The 13,453-nt window shown below is 35.0% G+C and overlaps 1 protein-coding gene across 1 annotated transcript in view; it reads right to left on the reverse strand.

Moving 5' to 3' along the window:
- Positions 1-5,420, reverse strand: part of LOC145334733 (BTB/POZ domain-containing protein 9-like) — a 28,080-nt gene extending 22,660 nt beyond the window's left edge. Inside the window, exons 1-6 of the mRNA XM_080180322.1 lie at positions 5,332-5,420; positions 4,760-4,842; positions 3,788-3,876; positions 3,362-3,436; positions 2,866-2,948; positions 505-601 (exon numbers count right to left, since the gene is read on the reverse strand). Of these exons, the coding sequence (XP_080036448.1) occupies positions 505-601; positions 2,866-2,948; positions 3,362-3,436; positions 3,788-3,876; positions 4,760-4,842; positions 5,332-5,401 (497 nt within the window). The 5' untranslated portion in view covers positions 5,402-5,420. The remainder of the gene's footprint in view (positions 1-504; positions 602-2,865; positions 2,949-3,361; positions 3,437-3,787; positions 3,877-4,759; positions 4,843-5,331) is intronic.
- Positions 5,421-13,453: the final 8,033 nt, after the last annotated feature.

Genomic DNA, 13,453 nt, shown 5'->3' on the forward strand with positions numbered 1-13,453 from the left:
ATATAAAAATCACACCAAAAAACCTCAATATATTTCATCAAAAACAAGTTGTGATTTCACTTTACATGACGCTATAGAAATCTATTATTCAATTAACAATCCCTTTATAATTTCCTACAAATTTATTGGATTAAACTGGATTTCATGCCCTTTCTTTGATAACTCTTATATTGAATTAATTGCCTATTGTCCCCTCCCTTACTCCCTGGATAATACTACTTTGAACAAAATTAATTAAGTACCTACCCAAAATTTTTAGCCAACAAATAAGATAACCCATACCTAGTTTTACAACCACATTTTTATTCTTAGGTACAAAACTTTACGATACTTCAATTAAATTTTGATTATATGGTTTAAAACTAGTTGTGTCCAAAATTTTCAACTAACAATTTAATTTACAGTACATTATCATCATTGGGGAAGTATGTTAATTTACCGTCCAATGTCTTATCTCTTGAAATCTGTTTAGATGCTATTGTTTGTGTCATTATAAGTAATTGCCTGTCCATGAAGAGCAGCGCTGCTTGTGCCAGGCTTTGTAGTTGGAAAAGAGAGGATGTATCGTAGATTAGACACACTGTTTTAATGTTAAGTGTGGCCTGTTAAAAAAACAAATTTTATGTTATTAGGTACTTCAATGGTTAGGGCATCTAAAGAGGTAGTTTCACGAAATGCATTTGAACTTAATTTAGTGAACCGCATATTTTCTCCTGGTTAATTGGTTAAATTACATTTATATTGCATGTATTTGAAAGAATTTCAATTTTCTACCACGTAGTTTCTAAAATACCAAGACTTGAAAATTGTCTTTTTGAATTGCATATATCACAAAAATACGATTTTCAAGTCTTGATATTTTCAAAACTACGTGGTAGAAAATTGAAATTCTTTCAAATATATGCAGGGTTGTCATTTTGGGCGGGCGCTTTTGGGCGGGCAGTTTTGGGCGGGCGGTTTTGGGCCGCCCGATATAAGGTCATTTTGGGCAGTTTTGGGCACCCCCCTTTTGGGGAGAGAAAAAAGGGAAGGGGGGTAAAAAAGAGGGGGGGTGGGCCTATTTTTTGGGTGACATCCATATACTAAAGTAACAGGATGTGTGTCTGTTTGTTTGTGTGACTGTGTGTTTGTACCGAAGGATCTCGCTAACCGCTGAACCGATCGGGTTCTCCTTAACAAGGTAGCTTCTCATAGGTTCTAGGAAGGTTTATAACTATTTTGGGGGAGGGTACCACCACCCTCCTAAGAGAAATCGCCCCTAGAAAAAAATTACACTCCCCCAAATAAAAATAAAAATAAAAATGGGGGGAGGAAACCCAAACCCCCCCCAAAAAAATTATTCCCCCCCCAATTTTTTTTTTTAATTTTTCGTTTCAAATCTAATATACCTTATAATTGAATTATCAAATTTGACTCTCCCCTCCTCAAGTGCCCAAAGAGGCCTCTAGGGCCGTAGCCGCTAGTTAACTATTTAAATTAGTAACCTTTTTTAGGTATCTAGAATAGGATTTCGCTAACTGCTGAACCGATATGGTTCTCCTTTCCAGTGGAGCTTTTATAAGTCCTGAGATGGTTTTAGGTTATTTTATTTCTAATAATAAGTCTCGGTATGGTTTTAGGCTATATTTTATATGCTTTTTATAAGCTTTTTACGACATTTGCCCAAAAAGGGTGCCCAAAACCACTTTTGGGCGCCCAAAACCCGCCTAAAACCCTTTTGGGCAATTGGGCCGCCCAATATCAAAAAAAGTGCCCAATTCGACAACCCTGAATATATGCCATATAGATATAGTTTAACCCATTAACTAGCAAAATACATGCGGTTCACTAAATTAGGTCAAATGCATTTTGTGAAACTACCCCTTTTTATGTCTAATATCTTTCTGTCTGTAATTCTATGAACATCTGTCATTGTAAGTTTGTCAGAAGCGAAAGGTCAATGTTTGTCTAAACTATAGCTCTTTGCCTATCGCATAGACGTCCAAGGGGGGGGGGGTAATGGGGCGATTACCCCCCCCCCAATTTTTTTTTCATTTTACCCAGCCCCCCATTTAAAATTTACCCCCCCACCCCAAACAATTTTGGGGGGGTTAAACAAAATTTACCCCTGCTAACAGATTTCAGGGGGGTAATTACCCCCCCCCCCCCAAGCAAATTTTACCCCGGGGGTAAACAAAGCGAACTACCCCCCCCCCCCCAAAATAAAAAGCTTGGACGTCTATGGACTCTGTCGATCTACTTTATACTTTTGTCATATGATATGTATAATGTCCGTCTGTGTATCAACATCTGTCTGTCAATTATAAGGTAGGGAGCAGAAAGGACACTTTTTGAAACCAAAACTAAAAGTCAAAGGAACTCAACTAAATAAAGAGTTACAGCTCTGAGATTTGGCATGGCAGTTGCTTTAAAGAGGTAAAATATGGAACTGTGAAGAAACGGCGGCAGAACCGCCGTTTCCCGCCAAAATTTTTATGCCATATTAGACAATTCTCAATCATCTGAAATAAACTTTTTTTTCATAAAAATTTACCTTATATTTTCACTTGAAACTTTTACACTCGCAATTTGTTTTAATACTGACATGTTTAAATATTACAACTGTCATGTGAAAATAAAAGGTAAATTTTTATGAGCAAAAAAGTTCCACCAACGTTTCTTCACAGTTCCATATTATACCTCTTCAAAGCAACTGCCATGCCAAATCTCAGAGCTGTTTATCTTTACCTATTTAGTTGAGTTCCTTTGAGTTTTGGTTTCAAAAAGTGTCACTTCCACCCCCTCCCTTTATATGCAAGTTTATTAAAACAAGATTAAATTATCGTCCATTGCCCAATTCCTGATTTTAAACCACATAAAATTGTTCCTTAAGATATTCTGAAATAGCAGATTCAAGCTCTACAAAGCCGTATTGATGGGCTAGGGATAATATTTCAAGAATAAGCTCCTCCTGATCAGTACACAACATGTTCTTGTTTTTGGTAGCTTTTTAGATAACTTTTGGCTGCGCCATAGCCTGCAAGGGCAAAGCCCCTGGATATTAGGGTTGGCAATCCGAATCCGAAATCCGTCCCATTTAAACTTTTTGGACAATTTTGGAATCCAGAATTGAAACCGGAATCCGTTATTTTAATAGCGGATTCCGATTGTTAATTGTTAGGCTAAAAGTAAAGTCTTGAGTTTTTTTTGGTCAAAATATATATTTTATTTTTTAACAAAGTAACTAGAAATAGGAGAAAAGCTACCGTGAAAATATGAAAATCCTTAAATTTTTTAAAAGATAAATAAACAGTTATTTCTGCATTCAGAAGGCTAGACATACAGACATTTACTTTGCTGCTAATCCAGAACATATTTAGTTTCCTTGTGACTGGCTAAACTAATGTGACCAGTATAAATATATTTTAAAAGATGCTTAAAAGCTGGAATTGGAGTATCCTGTCAATTTATTAAAAATATCATTCCATTACACTGTGGGAATGGATATAAAATATACGTGGATATTATGTCAAGGGAAAAATTGTAGTCAATAAAGGTTGCTAACATGGATATCTCTTATTGGTCGGATCATTTATCCAGTAGGAGAGGGGATGGGGTAAAGAAGGTGGATGGTGGGGCCAACTACAAGTTTCACCTTATTAGAATACATGATAATCTCTCTGGTGTAAGATACAAGTAATAATAAATCCATAACAATGGGGCAAGGCAGAAATAAACATGAAAAAACAACCGGTCGCTAAAAACTGAAATTAACCCCCCCACCCTCCCCTAAATGAATGATATATTTTCCTTTAGTTCAATTTCAGGTTGTGTTGACTCCCGCATCCCACCATACAGCAGGGCCCGAAAATAATCAGACCTAGCCGCTAAAATTACCTACAAACAATTTATTATTTTTAGAAAATAACTATATAGGTAAATCTTTAACTTTAAAATATACAAAAAAAAATCATCCCTCATGTATAGATCCACAAGACAAACAGAAAATAAAGAAGATTACTTTTTTTTCATTGTAAAATACAATAGGTCTGTAATCATATTCACGGAGTTTCCGTTTGTCGTAGGACCACTTGAATGTGTTTATTTTTGACGTCATTGCCTGAAAATCCCAATAAAAACTCGGGACTGGGTAACGCCAACGGTCATGTTGCCAGATTTAATTATATATCATCCCCCTATCATCACCGTCTATAATCATATTCATGGAGTTTCCGTAAGTATGTCATCTGCGTGTCATCCTATTTGTCATCAGTCTCTCCAATGCAGTAAATAAGAATACTATCAAAGTGAAAGAATAGAGGGGGATGATATATTATTAAATCTGGCAACATGAAAGTTACCCATTCCCGAGTTTTTATTGGGACTTTCAGGCAATGGCGTCGAAAAAAAACACATTCAAGTGGGGTCCTACGACAAACGCAGGAGTCCCAAACGTCGGAGTGGACAAACGTCGGAGTGGACACTTAACCTTACCTAACCTTTTTAGACCATTGTATAGGTTTTTTAAATGCTTATTTGTTGATTCATATCTTAACCTAACCTAATCTGTATAGAAAAACTTAGTAAAATTAATATTTTAACACTCCTGCGTTTGTCTACTCCGACGTTTGGGACTCCTGCGTTTGTCCTGGAACCATCCAAGTCTCTACGAAAGAGCAAAAGCAATTTTTTAGCAGAAGGAAAGGGTCTCAGACACTTGGGGGCAGGTAGTTGTCTGGATCATACATCTATACTTATACTATTATATTATGAAACTCACCTTATTAGCATAAAATTTAGTATCATCAATAACCAGAACAACGTCAGAATATTCCTCGTTTAAATATAATTTACTCAATTGGTCTAAACAATTTTTTTTTCAATCTTAACCTTTCTATTAATCAATCAAAGTGGGGGGGGGGGGGGGTTTATAATACTTTTGCGTAAACAGGGAGCATACGCTTTGTCTTAGAAGTGAGAGGATATATAGGGAAACTACATCTTAAAATGAAACTTTTTTGCCGAATAACCTATAATCTCACTCCTAAGACAAAGCCTATGCTCCCTATTTACGCACAAATGTCAGAACTCCCCCCTTAGGTAGTCTATCTATCTATATAAATCATTTCCATTTTATTTTCCGTTTTAGCCTATCAATCAATCAAACACTTGATCAATCTATATACCAAACGGTTAATTAAGATATTAACAATCAATCAATTGGCAATAGTAAAATTTTTAGTAATCTATAGTTCAAATAATTCATAAATCAACCAGACAATCAATCAATCAACTAAATTATTTGCCAATCAATCAATACACAAGTTTAAGTTGGTTAAGATTAAAATTTTCCTGATAATAGCTGAACATGTTGGACCTCCCCCGCATTACTGGGCGGGGAAAAGGGCTGCTGACTCGACATTATAAATCTGAAATTTTTCAATACTAGATTTTCGGTAGGTACCTTTTTAAAGTCATATTGTAATAAATTAAAAAAAAAGTAATAAAAAATGTTGAAAAATTTGTTTAGGGGGGAGGAAAATTAATTTTTTGCTGGGTAGGGGGTTGTTACGATCCCCTGAAAGTAGCTAATCAGGGTGGCCACAAGGTTTTTAAAAAAAATCCGTACATTTCCGTGCATGCTAAAAAAAAAATCCGTACATTTTTCCGTACATTTCCGTACATTTCCGTACATTTTTCTACTATGTAGTAAATATATTATTTAGTAAAATTGGTTTCATACTAGGTACTGATCAAGATCAATTTTTCTATTAAAGATAGAACGAAACTTATTTAACAAAAGTTGATACTTTATGGATGGTATTAACTAATCTAAAGAAAATTTTGAAATTAAGCTCCAGGTTCAGGTACTGCAGGCATCCAGGTAGATCCTAGACAGGTAAAAATTGAAATTTTTTACTTAAAAAGTTAGAACAAAACTTATTTAACTAGAGTAGCTTCTTTATAGATAGTATTAACTAATTTGAAGAAAATTTTGAAATCGGGCTCCAGGTTCAGGTACTGCAGGCCTCCAGAACAAAACTTATTTAACAAAAGTTGTTTCTTTATGGATGGTAGGAACAAATTTGGAGAAAATTTTGAAATAGGGCTTCAGGTCCAGGTACTGCAGGTCTCCAGGTGGATCCCAGACAGGTAAAAACTGAAAAAATTTTCTATTAGAGTTAGAACAAAACTTATTAACCAAAAGTTGATACTTCATAGATGGTATTAACTAATTTAAAGAAAATTTTGAAATTGGGCTCCAGGTTCAGGTACTGCAGGCCTCCAGGTGGATCCTGGACAGGTAAAAATTGAATTTTTTTACTTTAAAAGTTAGAACAAAACTTATTTAACAAAAGTTGATACTTTATGGATGGTATTAACTAATTTAAAGCAAATTTTGAAGTTGGGCTCCAGGTTTAGGTACTACAGGCCTCCAGGTAGATCCTGGACAGGTAAAAATTGAAATTTTTTAGTTCAAAAGTTAGAACAAAACTTATTTAACAAAAGTTGATACTTTATGGATGGTAGGAACTAATTTGAAGAAAATTTTAAAATCGGGCTTCAGGTTCAGGTACGGCAGGCCTCCAGGTGGATCCTGGACAGATAAAAACTGAAAATTTTTCCTAATAAAGTTAGAACAAAACTTGATTTCGTCTTTTTCTTCATATTAGGTAATACTAGCTAAAAAGTAACAACTTTTGTTAAATAAATTTTTTCCTAACTTAAATAGTAAATAATTTCCGTTTTTACCTGTTCCTTGATCCTACCTTGATCCTACCAGTACCTTGACCTGGGGCCCGATTTTAAAATTTTCTTCAAATTAGTTAATACCATCTATAAAGAAACCACTTTTGTTAAATAAGTTTTGTTCTAACTTTTAAAGTAAAAAATTCAATTTTTACCTGTCCTGGATTTACCTGGAGGCCTGCAGAACCTGAACCTGGAGCCCGATTTCAAAATTTTCTTTAAATTAGCGTTATACAGTAGAAATGACTCACCTAAATGAGCTTGTGAAGATTCCTATGTACTAGTTGGCTAAGGGTATTCTGTTCTTGATGTTAGATAGTCAGACCTCGCAAGGTCTCTACTATATACAGTCAATACAGAAGTTCTTAGCATTTATCAGTCAGATCTCGTAAGATCTCTACTGATTAGACTTAAATAACTTTTCAATAACACCGAGCTGATCCGGGACAATATTACGCATATGATATAGGTAGGATGAAGAAGACATCTAAACCCGCTTATGTCATGCTTATCTGAAAGCAGTATTCCTCTTCTTAAGGTTATCTTCCGGGAGTTCTTAATCAACATGATCATGAGAGATTCAGAATATTATTATTTATTATTTTCACTATCACAATAAGGTAAACACATATGCATATTAAGGAATCAATCATGATATATAATTAGGACACCCCGGGGATATTCACAAGAAGAACACTACAAACAGATCCAGGTAGGAAGAATAGAATCTGGGTAGGGACATCAGTTGTCTGATTCAGATTCCTAAAATGATATGTCATTTAAGGAAGTTGTAATCTAACGTACCCCATTTTTTTAATAAAACCCCTTCTTGAGGGAGTGTCCCACATTATTTATATTGTTTTTAAGATTGTGCATATTCCTAGTGTTTAAAAAGCCTTTTTCTGAGTCTGGTTAGTTTTCCTGTTGCTTTGGTATATTTTCTAGGTGTGGAATGTCTATTCATCTCTAAACTTGGTGGAGAGGGTAATAGTGAAAGATCATAAACTCTTCCATCTTGAAGTTTTTGATTGTATGAAGTCAAAGCTAGTGGTTCAGTATTTAAAAATGGTTGTGGGACTGGAAGATTTGATAAATCATACACTCTTCCTGGGTTGATTTTAGCTAGAATTTCAGTAGGAGCAAGTTCAAGAAAGTTAAAAACAGGGTCACAATAAGCATTGTTGAAATAAGAGGGGGTACCAGACAAATCGTTTTTGTCCCAATCACTGCTATCAATAGGTTCTTCTATTTCAGAATCAGAAGTTTCAATTCTTATACGAGTATGCTCAGTGGCAGCAGAGAGAATTGCTTCATTACAAGAGTTTGTAGAGGAATCTCTTAGTTTTTCAAGTGGACTATTTAAACTGGAAAGCTTTTTTAAGCATTCTGTTCTTGCTTTTCTTGGGGGTCTATGATTTTGAGGTTTTTCTAAACTCCAGGTTTCTTTAAATTTCTTTCTAATTATTTTCTTTTTTTGTATAGTTCCAGTCTGAGTGTCTGTGTCTTCATCTGCTTCAATATTTCCATCATTCGAGATGGTATCATCATGATCAATTTCTTGTTCCATAGTCTGTTGTTCAATGTTTTGTTCAGATATAGAGTTTGACAGTTCATCTTCAGTAAGAGAATTGGTTTGATCATCAGTTCCTGTGATAAATTCATCATCAGAGGACAGTCTTAAAGGTTGTTCTGCTTCTATTTCTTCAGATTCACTTTCAGATATGTCTGTTGAAGAATCTGCAGTTGATCTACGTATTGGTGACCAATTAGAAGAAGTGCAATTTCTGATTTTTGTGTTGTTTTGGTAGACATCATCTTGTAGCAAAGATTTTTGATTCTCCTTTAAAACTCTGAAGATATTGCCTGGTTTGAATACATATTCCTTAGCTCTTAATTGAGATTTTTTAGAACTAAAAACATTTGTTAACTTTTGAGCTTTAAGATCATTTCCAGAAGACTCAGTAACTAGGAATGTTTCTCGAACATTGTGTTTCTGTGGATTTGCTTTCATTTGAACAAGGTCACCTTTGTGAAAGATATCAGTTGAAGGTTTAGACTGGTTGTGTTTGTAATTTGCATTGTCTCTAGTTAACATTTGATCCTGTGAAATTTTCTTATCATCTATATTTAGGTTGTCTTTGTTCACTTGGTCTCTGCAGAAAAGTATTTCACTAGCTGATAAGTTTCCCTTTCTTCTTATTCTGCTATTCAGGTTCATGACTGCTTTGGCTAAAATACTATGGTCTATAGGAACTTCAGAAGGTTGCAATCTAGTAATTTCCGTTATTAACTCTGATATAGCTTTGTCAACACAGGTATTACCATTTTTATTGTGGGGATCAGACAGTTCTATCTTGATATTAAGGTTTTTGAGCTTATCATCTTTAGTTGCTAAAGATTGGAATCCTGTAGCATTGTCAGTTCTAACAATGACTTGTTCCATGCTCCTGATTGGTTGAATAAGGTTGATAAGAGCACTTCTCAATGATTCCTTGTCTTCTTTCTCAATAAAAATTGCAGTGACAAATGATGAGAACATGTCTCTTGCAACAATGATCTTTTGTTTTGCTCTTTTCATAACATCAATACCAAAATGTGTACCTGGATGTTCTGCTGTAGTAGTATTTGTGTGTTCTTGAAAAGCTTTAGGAATTTTCATGGCTGCTTGACATAATTGACAGTTCAAATAAAGATTATCAATTACAGAGAGAGTACCTGTTGCAAAGAAATATCTGTTAATTATGTTCACAAGTTGAGATTTTGCAGGGTGATGGAATTTAAGATGAACTTGTGTTACAATTGTTTCTACAAATTCAGATGGGATGACAATTCTTTCTGTTTTATTTGTAGTCATTGGTATGTTGCCATGAACAATTAGTAGACCATCTTTTGCTACTGTACCTTTAGATACATACTTTCTGACATTGTTGAACATTTTGCCTGGTTTCTTTGAAGGTCCTTGTCCTGTTTGTAAACATTTGATTGCTTGTTTACACGCAGCATCTTTTTCTTGAATGTTTATCCATGCATTTCTGTTGAGAAATGACATCATGGATTTGTCATTAGCTAAAGTTGATATGTTATTCAGTTTAACATCAATTATGGTTTCAGCTGTTTCACGTATGAATGTACAAATTTGGCAATGTTCTGTTTTACAAACAAATGCATTTCGAGATTGAAAGTCCCCTGCAGCATTGTGTCCAGATTTTCCTGATATATGTTGAATTTCATAGTTGATTTTACTCAGACCATTCAGAAATGTTTGAATTCTAGGTGACAAGCTAAAATTACCTTTTTCAATTTTTCTGGCTGCATCAACAACTGGTTTGCTATCAGGACAGATTATGACAGGTTTTTCAGATTGTTTGATAAACTCATAAAATGCTTCTATTGATGCTCCTAGAGCAACTGCTTCTAATTCGCATGGATACCATTTCACCATGTGTGGCTTTAGCTTGACTGAGTAGTATTTGACAACCTTGACATCTCCTTGTGGGGTTTTAGCTTGTAAAACCATACCTACAGCTGGCGGTGTTCTTGCACCATCACACATGATTATAAGTTGGTCATGTTTATTTGGCAGATAAAGATCTTTCATATTACTGATTTGTTCCTGAGCATGTTTAAAAGCTTTGATGTAATCTTCAGTCCATTTAATCTCATCTTTACTATCACGAGAGCCAACAAACTGGTCAAACTTGTCAAGGTATATGGTTAAGTTGGGAGTACAATCAATAAAAGTCTTGTATAGTCCAATCCACGATCTTATGTCCTTAACTGTTTTGAGATCTTCATATTTGATGTTTTCTAAGGCAAGTTTCCTGTGAGGAGATGGAGTCAGATAACCACCTTCTTTCCATTGCCAAGAAAGTATGTCTACTTTACTAGGAAAGATTACAGTTTTCTCTGGAGAAATTTTCATGTTATTCTTATGAAGTGTTTCCATGATGAGACTCCAGTTATCAATAGCTTCATCAATATCATTTCCTCCTGCAAATATATCATCAGCAATTTTAACGCATCTTCCATTTTTGAGATGTTCATGAAGAATTTTTGAAAGTAGTTCATCCTGTTCTTCAGTTTGGCCAACAAGTCCTTGAATAGATCTTTTAAAATAACGCATGCCTCCATAAGGAGTTTGTATTGCACACCAGGGGTAGGCAGAATGGTGAAGTTTATTTTGAAAAAAACCTTGATACAAATCAGATTTTATAATATACTTCCATTTGGATAATGCAGCATATACTTCATTAGGTTTAGTGACTTTTGTGGGTATGTTTTTTAAATATTTGCTCAGTTCAGTTGTGTTCACTACTAGACGAACATCTGATGGTTTTAGCTGGTTGGGAGATTTATCCTTTGCTTTCTGTTTCTTTCGTAGAAAACAGGGACTAACATGTTGAATAATCACACCATCTTCTTGTGGAACACCTAGTACACCAGCATTAGTAAGTTCATCACAAACTTCTTGAAGTAAGTAGTTCAGATTTGTATTGTAGTTAGGACAAATCACTTTTCTTGATATAGGTTTCTCTTGATTAGCCCAATTAAGATTGCAATAATGTTTGCCTGATGATTGGTTATATCCACCAGTGAGATCTTTGTTAAAGATTTCTTTGCAGTTTTGAATATTATGCAGAAGTTTAGATTTTTGAGCATTATTCAAGATTTTGTAGTTGATTTCAAGATCCTCAACTTTAAATTGATTTAATCCTTGTGTATCTTGTGACCTCTCATAATCTTCAGAGGGTTTGATGGATGTTGATTGTTCATTAGTAGATATAATTTGCAGCTGATGTTCCTTCCCTTTCAGGTGTACAGGTTTGTTAGACATGTTGTTGATTTCAACTGTGCCATTTTTAACCAAACATAGCTGTGGGGTAGGCCAGTGTTTCATAGAATTTTCTATTCTAGGTTCAACTATTATCTGTTTACCATCTTCAAGTGGAACTTTGACAGATACAGACTGATTTTGCAATAAAACTTGTGGCATGACAGCTGAGACAAGTATGTTATTGATTTGGGAAGGTAACTTGACATTTCTATTAGTTTCAGGTACAACAAATTTATTGTGTACAGTTATAGTTTTGTTTACTATACTCTGTTCTATGTTGTTGTCTTTGAAGAAGTTATTACCACCAATAACATCTGTGTGCAGTTCAGTTATAACTAATGCTCTGTAATTTACTCTCCAGTTGTTTCTACTGAAGGTTTCATTGATCTCTCCAACTGATTTGAGGATAGTCTTATCATCAGCCAACTTGGCTAATTGTGAGTTAGGTAGAATCTTCCATTTCATTTTCTTAACAAATTCTAGTTTTGCACATGATACCCAGCAACCTGAGTCTAGATCTATATGCACAATCTTATTTTCTTGAAAAAGAGTTAATATTTGGGACGGTACTGGGTTTATGTAAGAAATTTTGGAATTAAAAATGACATTTTCCTGAGTAGGTTCATATTCATCAGCTTCAGCTGATTCAGTGCCATAACCATGAAGCATTGCCAACTCTTCAAGATCATCTTTTGGAGTGACAACAGGAGCTAGGCGTCCAATCTTCTGCTCAAGTGCAGTTTTGTCCTTAGATGACAATGATGGACAATCAAGGTCTCCAATTTCATGACTGGTAACTTGGTTTCTTGACTTGCGGGTTAGATGACATAGTCTGCAAAATTTACCTCCTGATTGTTTGTTTTGGCCATAGTTTTGTTTAGTTTTTGCAAATCTGGAAGGATTTTTAGCTTTGTTGAATTGCATCCAACTCAGCTGTGTTTCAACAGATTCCATATCTTCAAGCATTTTAGAAACATTGGTTAAAATGTCTTGCTTAAAGTCCATTAAAAACTTGTTGTCTTCCATACGAGGTCCATAAACTTCTCTAACTTTGAGAGGAAGTCTAGAATCAATCAGTTGCAGAACAGAGAGTAGAATATGGTCTTCAAAAGTAGGAGTTAGTGCTTCCTGTGATTGCATCATGAAGTTATTTTTCCACTTTACTTTAGTTCCTTTTGGCTTAAGGTTCTCCATGATTTTTGACCTGTAGGCATTGTAGACAGATGTAGCACTCATAGTTGAAGCATCAAATCTTATGTCAACTATGTTCAAGAAGTCTTTGCCTACATGAACTATTTGATATATGTTCTTTAGTTCATTAAAGATCCATTCAAAACTGGTAGATTGTTCTATGACAGTCATGTAATGATCTTTGTAACAGCATCCAGCAGTGATGGTAATGAAGTTATTCAACTGTTTTCTTCTCTTTGCAAGATCAAGTTCTGTGTCAGGCAGAACAGCATTAAGAATTCTGTGCTTACTTGTTTCAGAAGCTTCCCAGGTTGAATAGGGACCATCGTCACTGAACTTCTCGAAGTTGTCATCTTGAGAAAGATAATTGAGAAGTTCATTTTTCCAGGTATTCAAATCTATGTCTGTTATACCATCTCTTGGAAGCCTTTCTGGCTTACTGATTTTAATTCTACTCATTTCACTTGTGAAGAGATTGCGTAAATTAATCCTTTCTATTTCTTCGCTGAAGAATAGATGGGGGCTGGTTCAGAGTTTAGTTCGCTGCCACCACGTTATACAGTAGAAATGACTCACCTAAATGAGCTTGTGAAGATTCCTATGTACTAGTTGGCTAAGGGTATTCTGTTCTTGATGTTAGATAGTCAGACCTCGCAAGGTCTCTACTATATACAGTCAATACAGAAGTTCTTAGCATTT

Source organism: Acartia tonsa, chromosome 12 (genome assembly GCF_053477335.1).
Source record: "Acartia tonsa isolate MP-2025a chromosome 12, ASM5347733v1, whole genome shotgun sequence".
Classification (NCBI taxonomy): Eukaryota; Metazoa; Arthropoda; class Copepoda; order Calanoida; family Acartiidae; genus Acartia; species Acartia tonsa.